Source organism: Camelina sativa, chromosome 15 (genome assembly GCF_000633955.1).
Source record: "Camelina sativa cultivar DH55 chromosome 15, Cs, whole genome shotgun sequence".
Lineage (NCBI taxonomy): Eukaryota > Viridiplantae > Streptophyta > Magnoliopsida > Brassicales > Brassicaceae > Camelina > Camelina sativa.
Genome location: NC_025699.1, coordinates 208,495 through 221,001, shown reverse-complemented (window position 1 = coordinate 221,001; position 12,507 = coordinate 208,495). Strand labels below are relative to the sequence as shown.

Below are 12,507 nucleotides of genomic sequence, written 5' to 3'. Positions count from 1 at the left end.
CCCCCCTCCCTCCCTCTTCTTTATTCCGTTTTGTTAATATGGTTTGGATCTCGATACATCGTGTAGGATCTACCGCCTTAATGTTGTTAGATGAGCATCTTGTTAAGTTGTTTGGATCCAATTGGTTATGTCAACAAAGTTTCTTGCTTGGAATCAGTTGAGTTTCAATTGTATCATTGTATGAAGCTTCGAGCTCAGATTCCGTGGTTAATGTCATTTTGTTTGAATGAATTCCATTGTTGTGTTTGTGTGTGTGAAGTAAAAGTTACATATATTAGTATTACTAAATCAGAACCAGATACTGATGAGATGAATCTTAAGAGTTGTTCCCTTTTCGCTTGTGGTTCATATGCTTAGCTTTGCCACCCAACATCCTTAGTTGAGTATCTTCCTAATTATGCTCATGTGATGAGCTCATGAAAGTTTTTTCTAATTTTGTTGTCTATTCTTGTCTTTTTTGCTTCAGATTGTTTTGGGAGGCGGTTAGGACCACGTCTTCTTGGTAGGGTAGATGATTCAGAGGTGAGTGATTGCTTCTTTCCAGATGTTTAAATTTACAATTCAGATTTTTCTGTGTCATTGTGTTAAGTCAGATTTGCCTTTTCCTTTTTTTCACGTTCTGTCACAGCAGAGACTACTTAGAGATTTTTACAAAATTTTAAATGAAGTAAGCACTCAAGAAATTCCAGATGGTTTAAAGCTTCCAGATTCTTTTAGTCAACTTGTTTCGGATATGAAGAACAACCACTACGATGCCAAAACATTTGCCCTCGTCCTTCGAGCTATGGTACAGTCTTTAATCTTCAATTAAATATAAGTTGTGGATTTATCCAAAAATGTATATATGATTTGATTACCCTTTCTGAACAGGTAGAGAAGTTTGAAAGGGATTTAAGGGAATCCAAATTTGCAGAACTTATGAACAAACACTTTGCTGCAAGTTCAATCCCAAAAGGAATTCACTGTCTCTCTTTAAGACTAACCGATGAATATTCCTCCAATGCTCATGCCCGTAGACAGCTTCCTTCCCCGGAGCTTCTCCCTGTTCTCTCAGACAATGCTTACCACCATTTCGTTCTAGCTACAGACAATATCTTGGCTGCCTCGGTTGTGGTCTCATCCGCTGTTCAATCATCTTCAAAACCCGAGAAAATTGTCTTCCATGTTATCACTGACAAGAAAACCTATGCGGGTATGCATTCTTGGTTTGCGCTTAATTCTGTAGCTCCTGCGATTGTTGAAGTCAAAAGTGTTCATCAGTTTGACTGGTTAACAAGAGAGAATGTTCCGGTTCTCGAAGCTGTCGAAAACCATAACAGTATCAGAGATTATTACCATGGGAATCATATCGCTGGTGCAAACCTCAGCGAAACAACTCCTCGAACATTTGCTTCGAAGTTGCAATCAAGAAGTCCCAAATACATATCTTTGCTCAACCATCTTAGAATATATCTACCAGAGGTAAAAAAGAATATGTCCTTTTAATTTCAAATTTTTTGCCTTTTGCATGGCTTACTGTCTTGGGATTGAGAATATGAAGGTAAATGTTTGTTTGGTTTGCCTTTTTGACAGCTTTTTCCGAACTTAGACAAGGTAGTGTTCTTAGATGATGATATAGTGATACAGAAAGATCTATCTCCGCTCTGGGATATTGACCTTAACGGGAAGGTTAATGGAGCTGTTGAGACTTGTCGAGGAGAAGACGTATGGGTTATGTCAAAGCGTCTTAGGAACTACTTCAATTTCTCTCACCCGCTCATTGCAAAGCATTTGGATCCAGAAGAATGTGCTTGGGCTTATGGAATGAATATCTTCGATCTACGGACTTGGAGGAAGACAAATATCAGAGAAACTTATCATTCTTGGCTTAAAGAGGTAAAAATATCAGAGAAGCCTGCAATATTTTTGAGTTTAAAGATTCGAAGATTGGCAAATCCTTGATTTTGCTTCTGGTGTTGATTTTTGATGTGCAGAATCTGAAGTCAAATCTAACAATGTGGAAACTTGGGACATTGCCTCCTGCACTAATAGCATTTAAAGGTCATGTTCAGCCAATAGATTCGTCTTGGCATATGCTTGGATTAGGTTATCAAAGCAAGACCAACTTAGAAAATGCAAAGAAAGCTGCAGTGATTCATTACAATGGCCAATCAAAACCGTGGCTCGAGATAGGGTTCGAGCATCTTAGACCCTTCTGGACAAAACATGTTAACTACTCCAATGATTTCATTAAGAATTGTCATATCTTGGAATAGCAAATAGAAAGCTTTCAGATAGTCTTGAAGCAGAGTGGAGATATCGCTGGTTCTGCAGATTTACTCGAATTTTAGCTGGACAATGAAACCAGTTGCAGAGCNAGGAAGACAAATATCAGAGAAACTTATCATTCTTGGCTTAAAGAGGTAAAAATATCAGAGAAGCCTGCAATATTTTTGAGTTTAAAGATTCGAAGATTGGCAAATCCTTGATTTTGCTTCTGGTGTTGATTTTTGATGTGCAGAATCTGAAGTCAAATCTAACAATGTGGAAACTTGGGACATTGCCTCCTGCACTAATAGCATTTAAAGGTCATGTTCAGCCAATAGATTCGTCTTGGCATATGCTTGGATTAGGTTATCAAAGCAAGACCAACTTAGAAAATGCAAAGAAAGCTGCAGTGATTCATTACAATGGCCAATCAAAACCGTGGCTCGAGATAGGTTTCGAGCATCTTAGACCCTTCTGGACAAAACATGTTAACTACTCCAATGATTTCATTAAGAATTGTCATATCTTGGAATAGCAAATAGAAAGCTTTCAGATAGTCTTGAAGCAGAGTGGAGATATCGCTGGTTCTGCAGATTTACTCGAATTTTAGCTGGACAATGAAACCAGTTGCAGAGCAGCTGGAGAAAGAGAAAGAGAGATATAAAGATTCATTCTTCTGTAAAAATAGAAGGTACCCTTTTTGAGATTTTTTTTTGGTTTTGAAGTAAAGATTCCAATCTTGGATCTGTTATAAGAACAGGAAAGGTTTCTCAGAAGAAATTAGACTTTGGTCATGATCAGAACAGTCCAAGGACCAAACAACACACTGTTGCAGATCCACTTGTACTCTTTTTTATTTATTATTTTTTTGGTTAAATTTTTAACAGTCAAATTCCACATTTTTTGTTTTTACTATTTTGATTTCATTAGGTTTTAGGGATTTTATATGGACATTATTGCTTTGTTAAGGTCCGTCCCTATTGGATCAATCATGAGACTTTTCTTGATGCAGACGTTTTTTTTGGCAGATTCAATTTACTTATCTCCCTGTCTGTCCTCCTAGTCCTATCTCTCTCTATTTGATGTCATTGTTGAGATATATCTAAACTAAAATTATGAATTTATGACATATTCACAAATTCGTCATTCATAAATAATAAAAAGTAAAAAAAAAATTATGGTGCACTTAAATCGAAATATTGAGGTAAATACTAGATACCACATATTTTCATTTTAGATAATAATTTAATATCTTGTGTAAGAAAATTACAAGTAGAAAATGGTAATCACATAACGTTGACTTGAATTTTGTATATAATATATAAATGAAACAAATAAAGATAACTTACCAATTTATTTTTAGACTTGATGATTAAATAATAAATTGATGGTTGGATAAATAAATAATAAATCATTGCTTTCTTATTTTAAGGGGGCAGATATTAAAAAATTGTATGTGATGAAGAAAGCTTCATTAGAAAGGTAATTTTTGTTTAGTGTAATTGCTATGATATGTCCCAACAGTTTCTTCACAAGAAGCAAAAAGCTTACACATACAAGTAATTAAAAATTGGTGTAATTAAAAAAAAAGTGTATTCAAGAAATTGTTGGAAAAAAAAACAAAGAAAAGAATTAAAATTGGATTGATCTAATCGATTGAGTAAAATAGTAATGCGTTCTTTCCAAGTGACTTTGACAAAAAAAAACAAATAAAAGAATCGTCTTGGTTTCATATACAATATGCTTTGAGAGAAGAGAAGAGAGAGAGATGGGCAATTTGATAGGCGCATAGATGGGAAGAATCTCAGATAAAAATGGAAGCTTTGACCGCCATTGATTCTTCTCATCAACCACAACACTCTTATTGTTGATCTCTTCTATTTCTTCTCCTCTCTGATGCGTGTTCTTGATTCATCGGCTCTCAGATCAGTCACAGAGCCCCCCCAAGTAAGGTTTTTGATTCTCTAGATTACACACACACCTACACCTACACCTATGACCTAACCACCTGACCTAATTAAAGGCCTTTTTCTTTTTCTCAAATCTGGGGATTTTAAAGTTTACTCCTTTATTTGGGAGATTTCCTCTGTTTTTTGTTCATTCCTTTAGATCCCTTTCTTCTTATTTAAATTTTCTTCAATCTTTTCAAAATGCTAATCTATTAACTCTGTATCCTTTCAGAATCCTCTGTTTAATTGCTTTTTTGCATGCTATTCATTTATTATCAGATTCTGTTTTCTTACAAAGATCATTCATCTATTTAAACAAACCCTGTTTCATCTTCACAATCACACTTATTGAACAAAAGATTGTTCTTTTTTGGCTTATTGCAGATAGGATACAGAGCGAACAAGGTCCTGTTTGGGATTTGATCCATAGAGAGAAACTGTCAAGCGTCTTTTGAGATTTTGTTTTGTGGTTTGAGGGAACGTTTTTGTGGGCTTGTTTGTTGGTTTGGTTGGTTGGTTCTTGGATAGATGGCAGAAGTACATAATCAACTAGAGATCAAGTTTCGGTTAACCGATGGTTCTGATATCGGTCCTAAAGCATTCCCTGATGCTACAACTGTTTCGGCATTGAAGGAAACTGTTATCTCTGAATGGCCTAGAGGTCAGTTCTTTTCTTATATATATATATATATGCTTACTTACTCTTATGGCTTTTAAATTTATAATATCCTTAGGCAATAGGCACTGTTTTTTTAGATTGTAAAAGCTTGAATCTTCTTGGAACAATGGTTTTTTCGTTATGAGAATCATGTCACACTAGGATATCTTATGCATTACCAAATTTCAGATTCTTAGAATGTTACTCACCTTGCCTAGAAGGCTAGAACTGTACTTATTCTTGTGATTGCTTCGTCAGGGGAAATTACTTGTTCTTGTTATCAACATAAACCTGTGTGCATCATACCACTTGTCATTTTGTTCTGTTGTGTTTGACTCATGATAGAGAAAGAGAATGGGCCGAGAACAGTGAAAGAGGTGAAGTTGATAAGCGCAGGGAAGGTATTGGAGAACAACAAGACGGTTAAAGATTACCGAAGTCCAGTCTCTAATCTCGTAGGCGCTGTCACCACAATGCATGTTATCATCCAACCTCCTGTTACTGAAAAAGGTAAAACATTCTTTAGATTCTTCTCGTTTTTTTCTAGCTCCTCAAAGAGACAACAGCCTCTACTTTAGCATCAAATTATGTTATCGACCTGACAGAGAGATGTTTACAATGTTTGAAACAGAAAAGAAGCCTAAAGGTGACCCGAAGATGAACAAATGCGTCTGTGCAGTCATGTAAGAGAGTAGCAAAATCTCAAGAGAGAGAGAGTCAGATTTCTCCTTTTAAGTTTGGTCCCTGATGTGGTTGGTATAGATTGTTTACTAATACAGATACGAAATTAAAAGAGTATTGAACCATTTTTTTTTAGATAAGTATAAATCAAAAGCTCTTCTCTAGCTTGTTGCAAAAGTAAATTATGGTGTAGTAATATGATTCAGATCCTCTTTTAAGACACAAGAAGACTCTGTTTTAGCTATATTTCTGAGCTCCTCTGCATTTCGAACCCTTTGTTTCGTCTAAGAATTTTAACATAGCAGGATTGTCAATTGTGAGACTAAACTAGAATATCTCCCAATCATTGGTAGAGATGATTTAGTAGATCGTTCACTGTTTGCAGAGAATTGTTTGACTAAACTCGCAAACAACAAATGAAATGATAAATGTATCATCAGGATTTAGCATTGAAAGAAAAAGAAAAAAAAAACGAATAAAACAACTCAAAAGCAAATCAAGCATAAAACATTAAAAGGAACAGAGCCAGAGGCGATACAGGTAAAGTATCATGGGAAGAACCAACGAGCATCAGAGAATGGTAAGGAAGAGAAGACGCATTGTGGCAAAGGTTGCATCTTTTGGGTGGTGAGATCATAGACAAATATGTGGTGTGGATCCTTTTCACCATGATCAACGCCACTGAAATAGATAGAGTTCCTTTTGATCCCTGGGATGCCATTTGCGATAACGGTGATGCCCATGTCATAGATCAATGCTTCATCGCCCAAAGAATCTATTTTTACCCACTTGCCTCCCACCTGGTTCGTCTTGTAAATGCGAAAATACCATGTTTTGCAGTGTTGTACTATACTTGATACCATCAAAATATCTCCGGACACTGTGACTGCAATACGTGTTTTGAAGTTACGTAACTTTTCCCAATAGAGTTCATCATCTTCTTCATTAGGAAAACAGGGGAAATCTTAATGATTGAAGCAAAAAGAGTCAAGAGACACAGCCCCATCTTTGCGTAGATTATCTCCTGATAGGTCCCAAATATCGACAAGATCATTGTGAAGGTAGAGCTTTTGATCTTTGTGATTATAGACAAAATCTTCATAAAATTCGAAGGGAGGAAGGTCGTGCCACTTGTTGTCTCCTTTCTTGGTAAACACACAAGAGCGCAACATTACCTACAACTAGGTAGGCCCTGTTCGTTTTTGAGTCGCTACTGTAGCGACTGCGACTGGTTTAAAGATATTTCTTTTTGTAATTCTGAATATTGTAAAGGGTATAATTATAAATACTGTAAAATCCCAATTAATTAAGTCATAGAAGAAGATGAAAGGTTCTGCAACTTTTGTGTTTGGAGCTTCTTTTATCTGATTTTAAAAATGGTGATTTGATTATAAAAAAAATAGCGACAGTCGCTGATTCAGATCATGGCTTGGGTCTCATCGCTGATTTTTCCGGCGACTCCAAATTCTTGATATTCTAATCGCAGCGATCAAAATTGAAGGCAAGATGAAGAGAGAGAAAGAAGGAGCAAAGGTATTTTTCATGGTCGCTGTCGCTACTGTAGCGACTCATAAACGAACAGGGCCGTAATCTTTGGTTTTGTTGTCTATCCGAAAACAAGCTTGGTCGTATTGTAAGCATCCTAAACTAAAAGATTGAGTATCGGGTAGATCAATCTTCTCAGCAGTTAAAGGATTGATAATGTAGAGATGCATAAGAGGATTCAACAACAAGAGCCAGCTACCACAAGTCGTCAGACAACGACTCTGGGCAAAGTCAACACCAAGGTCTCTACTTCTGTAAACTTTGTCTTGATCCTCCGGAACAAATAACACACAACTACTGTTGTTGTTGTTGATGGCTTCCTCGTTGGGAGGGAAGAGAATCAGCCATGGAATCTGATTTTGGTTAGGGACGCAGCCTCTCGAAGCAGAGTGCCACGAAGAACAAACCGATTTAGCTCGATTAAAAGATGTGAAACTCAAGCGTTTGAAAACACATCTCAGCAAGTCGGGACATATCTCCGACCAGTTTGCAACCCCCGGAACTTCTTCTCTTTGTCTCCCACGATTAGCATTTCTTTTGCTCCGGTCCATTGCTCAAACAAGGTTTCGATCTCGTTAATGTAACCCTACTACATAAATGAGATGATTTTTTGTTTTTTTTTGTAATTATCTAAACGAAACTGAATAAAATATTAAAATAACCCAAAAATTTGAAATAACCGAACCAAAAAAAAAACAAAACAAATAGCCACATTACTATACATGTCATCTACAAATGCTAGTATTATTGTAAAATAAATACATTAACACACGTAAAAAAATAAATTTGTAACAATTTTTTTTCTCTTCCTGTATCTGAAAAAACGGAAATTGAGTAATTAATATAAAACACTATTATATAAAAGGAAAAATATTTTTTAAAGGGTAAAAATGAGGGATTTTTGGTCTTATTAAAAATACGATTATTCAACTGAAAAAAATTATTAGCCAAACGCTGCTTTTGATCAACATACATTAAGTCAGGACGTGTATAAATAAGACGATGTCGCTTTCAAAAAGCTCTTCTCCATCCTTTCACTATGTCATAGTATAAACTAGATTATGACCTGATACCGCGAGGCAAGTTTTTACATATTTTTTTTTTTTGTTAATATACTCTTTTAATACTAATTTGTTAATGTATTATTTTGTTAATTTTAGTGGTTTAATATATAATTCGCAGTATAGCGTACAATAATTTTTGTTTAATACAATAAATCAATTTGATTCAGCATATTTGATATTGGTGCTGTTAAATAGTAAAATAATGATTTAATTCATATTGAAGTATCATATTAATGATATTTTATTTTTTAGTATTATTAATTCAATTTTGTCATGTCAAATAATCTGTCATGTAATATAACTCATTTGTGTTATTTTAAAATTTTAATATGTTTAAATATTCCTAATTTTAAACTTTTTTTATTAAGTTAAGATATATCATTTATAAATTATAAACTTTTTAAAATTTTATAATTTACTATATACAGTAAATTTACTATACATATATGTTAAACATACACTTTTTATATTAATTGAGTAATATATGTTCGTTTTAAAAAATTCAAATCACAATATATGCAGAAAAAATCAATTTTATTAACTTTATGTATTATATGATGATTCACTACATTTAAAATTTAAAATCAAAAAGATATGATAGGAGAATAAAATTTTATAATCTGGAATAAATTTTCTAAATATCTATATTAATTGGAAAACATTATATATATGGATATTTAAAATATTTTAATTGTGTTTGGTTATAAGAATAGTAGAGAGACTTAACTAAACTTGTTTAGATATGAATATAAGCATTTAATGGTACATGTTTCCAAAAACATATTTTTGAGCAAAAAGTGCTGCAATTATACTAGTAAGATGTTTAAACTTGCTTCACTAAATATAGATGAAATATATATATATATATATATATATATATATATATATATATTATTAAGTATGTGTGTATTTGTAATCATTGTATATTGTTATAATATTTTTAAATCTCTATTTTTCTAAATAATTTATTAAAAATTAGTTGAATACAAAATGTGTACAAATTATACATGTTAAACTTCTTTCCTACATGTTAAACTTGTTAAATTAGTCGATTGCTTCTTTCAATTCGGCGACTACTCTCACTTCTCCGGCGATTCCATCCCCTCCACCGCATAAACTAATGCATCGTAACGATCTTTCACCCCAAAGATCATTCAGTAGCGGCAGTAGTGGTCACGGTGACAAGCCGGTTATTCCAGACAAAGACATGAAGAGTCTAATCGTGGATCACAACATGGAAAGGTTTCTGCTCTCTTTGGGGAAAAGGTTTCCATGGCTTGGGGCTAAGTATGGACCATTGGCTTCTCTTGTGTATCATCTGAAGCTCATGGTGATTGAAATGTGACACTAAGAGAGATTGGATTTTATCAGCGGAAGAGGTTTGGAAAGGAAGATGGTGTTGAAGTTCTAGCACCTCTTGTGGCACAAATTCTCTTCTTGTTGCTTCAACTCATTTGGTATGCTGCTCTACTTTTCTCAAGCAGCTATGTATCGCTCAAGAAGGAATCAAGCAGTTGGAAGTATGTGTGTATAGCGTTAAGTACATTGAAACTGTGTTAGGAAATGTGGATTCTTGTCTAGTTGGTGAAACAAAAAGGCAAAAGGTATATGATTAATTGAATGATTCCATTAGCAGTGTTTTGTAAGAATCACTAGATATGAATTGCTTCTTTTGAGACATGTAATTTTTACCTTTGTTCTCTGTTTTGCTAAAAAAAACTCTCAACAACAGATAAAGACAAGCGCTGAAGTGAGAAAGCCCTACTAAGTGTACAATTTTAACCCATAAAGAGAGAGAGCTTCAGTAAACAAAACATCGAAGCTTACAAGACCGAATCGTTTTTTTTTTATATTCTTAAGACTATATAAGATGAACCCTTTTTCTATTTCATATCAAAGTCATCTTCCTTTTCTACCAGAGACTGTCTTTTTCACAGCCCCAACAGATACTAAGAACTGATCAAGAGAAGAGAGAGTTCTCATATCGTCTGGAGGAAAATAACTCGCTGCTTTTCCCATTAGCGAAGTGAAGAGTAGAGAGAGCGAAGGACGAGTTACATATCTTTCCCCTAGAAGATCGTCTAGGAACCCAAACGCAGCTAGAAACTCTGATCTTCCTGCGTTTATTGGAGCTTCAAAATGAGCTGGGATTATCCTTTTAAATCTCCAGTCACGTGCTATCTCATCGATCCAATCTCTCACCTAAATCATTTGTGATGATCAAATCAAATCAAAACAACCACGTTTGGACCAAAAAGATTTAAACAGATAGAATAAGGACCTTCTCAGGGACTTTGCTAAAGACCAAAGTCTTTACAATGGGAGAAACGATCAGCTTCTGCGACATTTTTGCGAAGCTTGCGTTTGGTTCCAAGAGATTCGAGGGACCAAGAAATAGGATTTGCAGAACCATTCTTTCCCATCCTGCAAGTTTTAAAACAAAAACAGAAGCCACTGAGATCTCCTGGTTGATTGAAAACAGAGATTTTAAGAAGTGCTGACCTTTTTGGCGGGTGTTGGGGTTATCAACCACTGGATCATTGGGTACGTCTTTTCCTTTGCTAAGTATCTTAACAGCTAGTCCATTCTTAGCCGAGGCCAACAAGGACTCGTTGCTGATACTCGAGGGAGGTCTCCGTGGGACGAAGATCACAGCATCAGTAACTAAAAGGGTTCTTGACCGCTTATGGTAGAAGGCTACTTCGACATAAGGTCCAATTCCTGGATATACATATAACCCCATAAGAAAAATATGATTTCTGAATCTTTCAACTAAACCAGATTGGAATACTAAAAGGAACATACCAACTTCAGGGGAGCTTAAGACTTTCTGCTCAATCTCCTCAGCCCATGGTGTAGATAAGTCACCGTCTTTGATGATATTAGCACGAAAGATACCGAAAAACTCGAGTGGTAAGTTCAATGGCCAGCTCCATTGTCTTGGTGCCACCCATATCTGAGCCTTAGGGAACTTTCTAGAAAACGGACCGACAAAAATCTTGTGCTCATAAGCAAATGTTGGCAAGACAATGTACTCAACCGGAGCTCCCAACTCCTTAATAAGCTGCCACAAAGCGAACACAACCAAATAGTGTTCAATCATCTATCTACACGCTTTCTCTATTTATCAACCACTAATTAAGTGTTACATAAAAAACAAAATCCAATCTGGTGGGGAAGAAGAAAAAGAAAAGGGGAACCTGAATACACTCTTTGGTGGGAGCAATAGGAGCATGAACCCATAAACCTCCAGATTTGAGTTTGATGACAGTCATTCGTATATTGGTGGACACACTGCTAAACCCTAAAGCTTGTTCTTGTTCAAACATCCATATACAACCTTTAACCGCCTTCAAACAAAACCAACAAGGTTCAAAAATTGTGTTTTTGTCAAAATTAAAACAGTGTTTTTGGGCATAATTGACTTAGTGGAGTCTGTTAATTGGAGATTACGACCAATTAAAGAATCGGTATTGAGATTGAGAGATGGAGCAAAAAAGAAGCTAACCTCGGTTCTGATGGTGCGCCGGTTAAGGAAAGGGCCAAGAGGAAAAGGAAAGCCAGTGAAGTTAATATAAAACTGTTTGCTTCGATCTCCGTTTATGTCATCAGTAACGACGGTCTTGCTCGTCGAAGAAGAAGCAGAAACCATCAACGGAGCTTTAATTTGTCTGTTTACGGACATGGGTCGACCCAAATTCAATGACCCACCGAGAAAGTTGATGTTTTTATCCAATACTACAAGTTTGGGTTTCGGGAGATGAACGGCCATGGCCGCTGCCGCCATTTTTCTTCTTCGCTTATCAGTTCCGATGTTCTTTTTTTTTTTGGTTCTTCAGCTTTTTTTTTTAATTGGTACAATAGGAACTAGAAGCTGATGTTTGGACACGTGGATGGGTATAATGTGATAGTTTCCCTTTTCTTACGTGGATATTACAACAAATATTGTGTGGACATTAGTAAGTTTAAGTACAAAAGCATAAATCATTCATAGTTGGTTTGACCAAAAAAAAAAATCATTCATAGTTGAAGACGTCAAAAAAAACCCAAAATTGTTAAAGGAAACTGTAAATAAAAGAAGAACATCGTAGAACTTTCCCAAAAAGTTTAAAATTTCATCGGTTTGGTTTTGTGGTTGGTGGTGGTTATGACGCGCTACGTTTGCGGATGGGAAGACGAGAAAGCTTTACTAGCCAGCATTAAGACAAGACCCCACACTCAAACTTGTTAAATTCCCCAACGGCTACACAAAAAAAAAATATAATTGTATAAGAGTTATTTTCATTTTATTTTATTTTAAAAAAAATATGAATTGGATACATATAAGATTCATTGTACATATGTTATCAATATGTCTTTTAAC

At 35.2% G+C, this 12,507-nt stretch overlaps 4 protein-coding genes across 5 annotated transcripts in view; 2 read left to right on the top strand and 2 right to left on the bottom strand.

The window, feature by feature from the left end:
• The window catches only part of LOC104747962 (probable galacturonosyltransferase 13), a 4,308-nt gene extending 1,050 nt beyond the window's left edge, over nucleotides 1-3,258 (top strand). Inside the window, exons 2-7 of the mRNA XM_019237401.1 lie at nucleotides 450-522; nucleotides 632-787; nucleotides 871-1,461; nucleotides 1,573-1,875; nucleotides 1,974-2,344; nucleotides 2,872-3,258. Coding sequence (XP_019092946.1) covers nucleotides 450-522; nucleotides 632-787; nucleotides 871-1,461; nucleotides 1,573-1,875; nucleotides 1,974-2,255 — 1,405 coding nt within the window. The 3' untranslated portion in view covers nucleotides 2,256-2,344; nucleotides 2,872-3,258. The remainder of the gene's footprint in view (nucleotides 1-449; nucleotides 523-631; nucleotides 788-870; nucleotides 1,462-1,572; nucleotides 1,876-1,973; nucleotides 2,345-2,871) is intronic.
• On the top strand, nucleotides 3,931-5,712 carry LOC104744266 (membrane-anchored ubiquitin-fold protein 1). 2 transcript variants are annotated; one of them, XM_010465288.2, is made up of 4 exons: nucleotides 3,931-4,194; nucleotides 4,581-4,857; nucleotides 5,200-5,364; nucleotides 5,486-5,712. In XM_010465288.2, the coding sequence occupies exons 2-4, from the start codon at nucleotides 4,725-4,727 to the stop codon at nucleotides 5,539-5,541; spliced, it is 354 nt and encodes a 117-aa protein (XP_010463590.1). In that variant the 5' UTR covers nucleotides 3,931-4,194; nucleotides 4,581-4,724; the 3' UTR covers nucleotides 5,542-5,712. The 2 variants fall into 2 exon arrangements, with proteins under 2 accessions (XP_010463590.1, XP_010463591.1); XM_010465289.2 differs by having other exon boundaries at nucleotides 3,938-4,199.
• On the bottom strand, nucleotides 6,084-7,631 carry LOC104747961 (F-box protein At2g05970-like). The gene is made up of 3 exons (XM_010469663.2): nucleotides 7,116-7,631; nucleotides 6,548-6,680; nucleotides 6,084-6,475 (listed from the first exon to the last, which is right to left on the bottom strand). Exons 1-3 carry the CDS (start codon nucleotides 7,629-7,631, stop codon nucleotides 6,084-6,086), a joined length of 1,041 nt encoding a protein of 346 aa, XP_010467965.2.
• On the bottom strand, nucleotides 9,878-12,006 carry LOC104744265. The gene is made up of 6 exons (XM_010465287.1): nucleotides 11,653-12,006; nucleotides 11,345-11,494; nucleotides 10,950-11,208; nucleotides 10,647-10,865; nucleotides 10,426-10,568; nucleotides 9,878-10,346 (listed from the first exon to the last, which is right to left on the bottom strand). The coding sequence occupies exons 1-6, from the start codon at nucleotides 11,929-11,931 to the stop codon at nucleotides 10,044-10,046; spliced, it is 1,353 nt and encodes a 450-aa protein (XP_010463589.1). The 5' UTR covers nucleotides 11,932-12,006; the 3' UTR covers nucleotides 9,878-10,043.